The sequence below is a fragment of the Sinocyclocheilus grahami genome, unplaced genomic scaffold (assembly GCF_001515645.1).
Source record: "Sinocyclocheilus grahami isolate Dianchi unplaced genomic scaffold, SAMN03320097.WGS_v1.1 scaffold1188.1, whole genome shotgun sequence".
In the NCBI taxonomy this organism is placed as follows: domain Eukaryota; kingdom Metazoa; phylum Chordata; class Actinopteri; order Cypriniformes; family Cyprinidae; genus Sinocyclocheilus; species Sinocyclocheilus grahami.
In genome coordinates this window covers 304171-310170 of record NW_015506367.1, presented here as the reverse complement: position 1 = coordinate 310170, position 6000 = coordinate 304171, and the positions used below count along the sequence as shown (strand labels likewise).

The window sequence follows — 6000 nt, the reverse complement described above, 5'->3', positions numbered from 1 at the left end:
AAAAAAAAAACAGACCTGCGACCTTGTGCTACTGACAATCACACTGTAAAACCACGAGATAGTTGATTGTGTGTGCCTGAAATTATTTGGCGATGACACTTAAATAGGACATTCTATAAACAGTTTCCCTGTTATATGAGTTTCTTACAGAGCGCCAGAAAAGTTCTGCATAGCCCTATTAGTAAACAGTCTCTTGACAGCAACCACATAACATTAACTTTCCCAAGGTCTGCAAGGTCAGATGTTGGAGCTTCGTCTCCCTCTAGTTGCCCCTAGCGAGGGCCGTAGGCGCGGATCACGGGCCTTATAATGCTCGTTGAAGTCCAGACGGAAACTGAGGAACTGAAGACTCTCATCCGACATTAGCAGCCGCAGAAACTCCTGCACTATGCCCTAAACAGAAACAACCATCTCAGGGTTAGATGAGCTTCAGGTGCTTGTTCGTACAAAATCTTGAGCTAACTAGACTCTAGCACGGAGTTCACATGTTTCTCTCTCTTGGTATTGTAACTGCCACCCAGGGACAACGGATTAAATTTATTTTTAGACTAATAATGTTACAGCAAATTTACTGTGAATTGTTCCTAAATAAATTAATAAATAAATATAATTTAAGATGTTAAATTTATGAATATAGGTGACTATAATCATTATTGATCAACATTAGCAGGTTTGAAATTATCAGTATCGGTTCGTATGTAAAGCAGATAATATCAGGACTTGTTTTAAATGGTAAACCATTTTTGTCAGGTTATGTGTCAAAAAGTTTTCAAAACTTTTATTCATCCGTTTTAATATACAGTACAGTTTTTAAACGGTCTATGTCAGATTTAAAAAGATTTTCAAAAATATTCTCTTCTTTTAATACTTTATTTTTTTAAATTACATTATACATTAATATAAAACTCTACTGCATTATATGCATTTTCCAAAAAATATATATTTTTTACATGTACATTTTTTAAAAACTTTTTTTGATAATATCAGTCATAACAAAAATAATTATCGATAACTGTCAAGACATTAGAATACTGAAAAGCGACAAAAGTTCACATGAAAATTCTGATTAATAATGAAATTTAATATCTCCCGTATTTTCACAAGATTATAGTGAGAAAACAAGGAGCACTTCTTAGTTTATTCCAAATATACTGATTACATTTGTATGACAAGAATATTCAATTAGCTCGAAAGCATATAAATGTCTTTCCAGAATAAAGAGTCAACCATAATATGGGCTTTAATCAGAAAATTGTTCGTATAAACATGATCAATGCTCATTCTACATTATTATCAGGCATGATATGTGGTGGGTATAAACCAGGTTCTGCTGTAATTGTATAAGATTCACATTAAGTGTTTGACTGTAGCAGACGTAATGTCTGGATCAGCATAAAACGCCCTACTGAACACCATTAAGCATGTTCTCTCACACTTATACCTGCTGGTTCAGCACTTTATCATGCATGCATGAAATGATATCAGTTTATTGGGTGAGCATATTAAAGTGTATGAAAGTGTGTGTAGGGTACCTGATAGAAGTGTGTGAGTAATCTGAGCTGAGAGCACATTTTTGGTATGGCGTCTTTAAACTCCTGCACACGTCTGTTCTCCTCGGCCTCCTGCTCTGCTGTTACACCCCACTCACCCTGAAACACAGAAACAAACACAGAAAAAGACACACTCTCACACATTTGTTTACAGCAATTTAGCTGACACGAGAGAAGAAGTAAAAAAAATCAATGGCAATAGAAAACCAACACCGTCCCCATAAAAAGACCAGCCACTTTCATTTTTGGCCTATACATTTGCTAATGGCCACTTTCCAGAGTAAAATAAAGGAGTGGAACATAATTCTCTTTGCATGGAGATAATCAGATGCCTTTTCAGCGATGGACCCTCTGAAAGTGTTACTTAACCATTAGTAATGTTCTGGCCTATAAGAAGTTGTGCTTTCTTTGAACTTCCGGTTATAGCAATGGATTTGGTAAGATTTTTGAAAAAAGTCTCTTATGCTGACCAAGCTGCATTTATTTGATCAAAATATAGTAGAAAGTGAAATATTATTGCAATTATAATAACTGTTTTCTATTTGAATATATTTTATTCCTGTGATGCAAAGCTGAATTTTCTGCATCATTACTCCAGTCTTTAGAGTCCTAATCCTTCAGAAATCATTCTGATATGCTGATTTACTGCTAATTTCTTATCTTTATCAGTGCCATTATCATCAGTGAAAACTGTTGTGCTGCTTAATATTTTTGTGGAAACCGTGATACATTTTCAATTTTCTTTAAAAAAAAAAAAAAATCCTCCCTCAGTTATAAGCAATATTTGTCTACAGTATTACACTTATAATAGAAATCTAGAGATATGAAGGTCATATTTTTGGTCAAGTACTTACTTTATTTTTCCATACAAAATGTGCATTATTTGAGCTGTAAAGTTAACTTGATGCAGTTTTACTGAGCTGGAGACAGACTCGTTTCATCTCATGACGCTGCAAGTAAAAGTGATGCTGTGCTTGTCTGTCACAAGTATGCAAGGAATAAACAGCACCCATTTTAAATAAACCAATTCTCATGTGGAGATGGCCACTAAAATATCTATAGCTGATAAATGTTCTCATTTCACCTGTCAAAATATGCAAAAATATTTTTTGGGCTGCAGGATGAAAGCATCATGATTACTATTCATTTTATACTAACACTAAATATGTCGAAAAGCACTGATTTGATTTACTGTCTATACATACCATTTCTTCCCTCTGTCTCTTCTTGTCCTCGAATTGGATGCGTAGTTGCAGCTCTTCTAGAGCAGAGCGGTACAGAGTGTCCTGAGCAGTCTGGAACTCAATGATCTGATCAAACACTGCGCGCAACTGATTCAACAGAGGCTGCAAACACACACAGAGGACGACAGAGTTACAGAAATGAGGGCAAGCATGAGGGATCAGCACCGGTACACAATTACCCTGTGTAAATGCATCGTACCCTGTTGTTCACATCCAGCAGGCAGCGAGAAATGATGGAGTCCAGGAAAACGTCATGAGCTGCTATAATGTGATCCAGATCCTGAGCCTGCTGAACCTTATTCCACAGCTCATCCCAAGAGCACTCCAACACCTAGAGTGACACAAACACAATACGATAAATAATCCAGCTCAAATGTTTGAAGGAGAAACAGGAGGCAATGCATACAGAGGGACGTACCTCAAATGTGATGTAATACTGCATCTGATGGATGAAGTGGACCATCTCGGAAGCGAGAACGTGACATTGGTGCAGCACACCAGAGAGCTCTGCACAAATACACAGCACACATCTTGTCTGTCTGCCGAGATAGCTAAATCTCGCAAACAGTTTAAGTTGGTTTTATAACATCTAACCCAATGAAAACTGCACTCACCCGGCATACTCTTCAGCAGTTTGGCGTTACACATTTGACCCTTCCATATATCTGTGAGGATGTACTCCATTCTTTTAGCTCTCCACAGGAAGTTGAACACTCGCAGGTAGTGGCTCATGCACTCACGGGTGAACACCTGACACAGGTATGACATGTGGTTAGGGATGCACTGATGGAAACTTTCTGGCCAATTTTGAAAAGCTGGTAATTGTTTTAAATGTCATGGCCGACAACCGTAAAAACTGTTGTGATTTTAACAGTAAAAGTGTAAAAAAATGCTACAGTAAAAACCTGTTAATTGGTTAACAGTAAGTTTCTGTATTATATACTGTGAGATACTATACAGACTGTATACAGTAAGATACTGTTAAAATTAGGGGGGGGGGTTTGGAAGTGAAAAAGAACAAGTTATTGTATAATTTACAGTAAACACTTAAACTGAACTGTAAACCGTACAGTGAAAAATTCCATGCATGACACCTCATATTTGATGTTTTTTCATTGAAATAACTGTTTTTCTTACCAGTTATGTTCATTATGGTTGTACGTTACATCTAATGTTGTTGAATGTTTATTGCATTATTTCAGTATCGTGTGTTACCATGATGGTGTTTAGTGTTTGTGCATCTTCTATATACTGTTTAAGTATTTCCCTCCTCAGCTTGTGGAAGAGCTGCTTATGAGTTTTGGTTCATCATGCGACTTTATCATTACCACCTTCTTTTGGTGGTTGTCAGTGTATTACAATGGTACAAAACACATGTTAGTACTTCAATACATTGGTATGTTAACATTATATCAGTAAATGAAATACAGTTTTTTACTGTGCATTTAAGTCAAGTCTGTAAAACCTAAAATGTTGCTACCATATTTTTTTACGGTGAAGTTCTGGCAACCACAGCTGCCTGTATTTTACCTTAAATGTCACCTTTTTTTTTTTACAGACTAAATAAATTAGAAATAAATACTAAAAACTAAAATCAATCATTTTAAAGACTACAAGTGAATTTAGGCATCACAACGTAATGTATGTAAAATCCACAGATTACATTACAAAAACAACAACTGCAAACAATTTTCACATTCTGGGTCATTTTTGACCCAGTGGAAAATAAGCTTATAAAATAGTCATAACTTGATATTTTTCAACAAAACAAATTGTGTCTGATGAATAATGATTGAATAACACATTAATAGGTGTTCAACATTATAGATGAATGCTGCAGTTAATCCAACACCTTGGCTCACTGAAATTTACTGCTTGGTTCTTGGACTGATACTCTGACAGCCCTTGGTCTGGATCCAAGTCTCAAGTGATCTAGTCTTGGACTTGGTATGGGTCTTGTTTCCAAGACCCAGACCACGACTAGACGGCTAAAAACTACGTATTTTTAGAATTTACCGTTTAATGTTTCAAATCTCTCCCAGGTCAAAACCTGAATGTGTTATGGGCTAACAGTAAGGATCAACTTTAAGTGAGGAGAAAAATCATGCTGCACGAAGACGGTGTTGTGTGGACTTCGTCGGTCTACTGGTGAGGAAAAATACATCATGCACAATGTCAGAGTTATAGGACAGAACTTGGATAAACAAAGTTAACTTTAGGCTTATGCCAAAAGAGTTTATTTACCGTGGCAATGGGCCCCTCTACATGATAATCCAAACTGAAGACGTCCCAACCAGTGTCTCCAGGAGAAACCTGGACACCAGATCCACATTCAGTGATGCACAATTATGTACTTAAACTTACAAATTAGTTTTGGACTCAGTCCCTTCTAAATACCTCCAGTAGCCGGACATCAAGCCTCTTCAGTATCTCCGGACTGTCAAACTGGGCATTGGTTGCTCTGACAGCAGTCTCCAGGATACCGGTTAGATTGTGTTGGTAAAGAGTGGTGGCAGCCCTCGCCAACTCTGGCCTGAGAGAGAGTGAGAGATTGATGACTCCAAGAAAAGAGAGGGATCTTTTATAAATCAGCAATAAAATCAAGTACACTCACATCAAGCTGAAACAGAGACGTCTATGTTTTAATGAGAGATCACCCATGAGCACACACAACTTACTTGAGGAGGTCCATGAGGTGTCGGATGAAGTCTCCCTGTCCCAGCAGCAGGTATCTCCTCATGGCCTGAAGATGCTCCAGCAGCTGGTAGTTCTTATTCAACACATCCAACAGATACTTACTGGTCTCAAAATATGCAGCATCAATCTTACTCTGAAAGGCTCCTTCCAGATCAGTGAACAACAATGACGCTGAAAACAAGATACACAGGGTGTTAAATAAAGGCAAAAACCAGGAAGAGAGAGAGAAAAAAAAAAAAAACAGGACAAGTAGAAAGAAAAGTGGTAAATGAAGAAAAAGTGAAGAGGAAAAGTGAGGCAAAGGAAGAAAAAAAAAGACAAAAAAATAAACTATTCTGGTTAATCCTTGTGGCAAACATTGCCAGAAATTTACTGCAAGATGACATTTCACATGCAAATAAGCAGTGACCAGGGTTACGATAAACTAAAAAGTAGAACAAAGAAAAGACTCATAAACAAATAATGAGGGAAAAATGAAATGAAACTAAAAAAAGGGGGTTGAAAAACTA

General features: G+C 37.0%; 1 protein-coding gene across 1 annotated transcript in view; it reads right to left on the bottom strand.

Moving 5' to 3' along the window:
* Positions 1-6: 6 nt before the first annotated feature.
* tubgcp3 (tubulin gamma complex component 3) overlaps positions 7-6000 on the bottom strand; it is a 28352-nt gene continuing 22358 nt past the window's right edge. The window contains exons 13-21 of the mRNA XM_016253538.1: positions 5473-5662; positions 5192-5327; positions 5039-5107; positions 3409-3544; positions 3213-3301; positions 2994-3125; positions 2756-2896; positions 1533-1649; positions 7-393 (exon numbers count right to left, since the gene is read on the bottom strand). Of these exons, the coding sequence (XP_016109024.1) occupies positions 238-393; positions 1533-1649; positions 2756-2896; positions 2994-3125; positions 3213-3301; positions 3409-3544; positions 5039-5107; positions 5192-5327; positions 5473-5662 (1166 nt within the window). The 3' untranslated portion in view covers positions 7-237. The remainder of the gene's footprint in view (positions 394-1532; positions 1650-2755; positions 2897-2993; positions 3126-3212; positions 3302-3408; positions 3545-5038; positions 5108-5191; positions 5328-5472; positions 5663-6000) is intronic.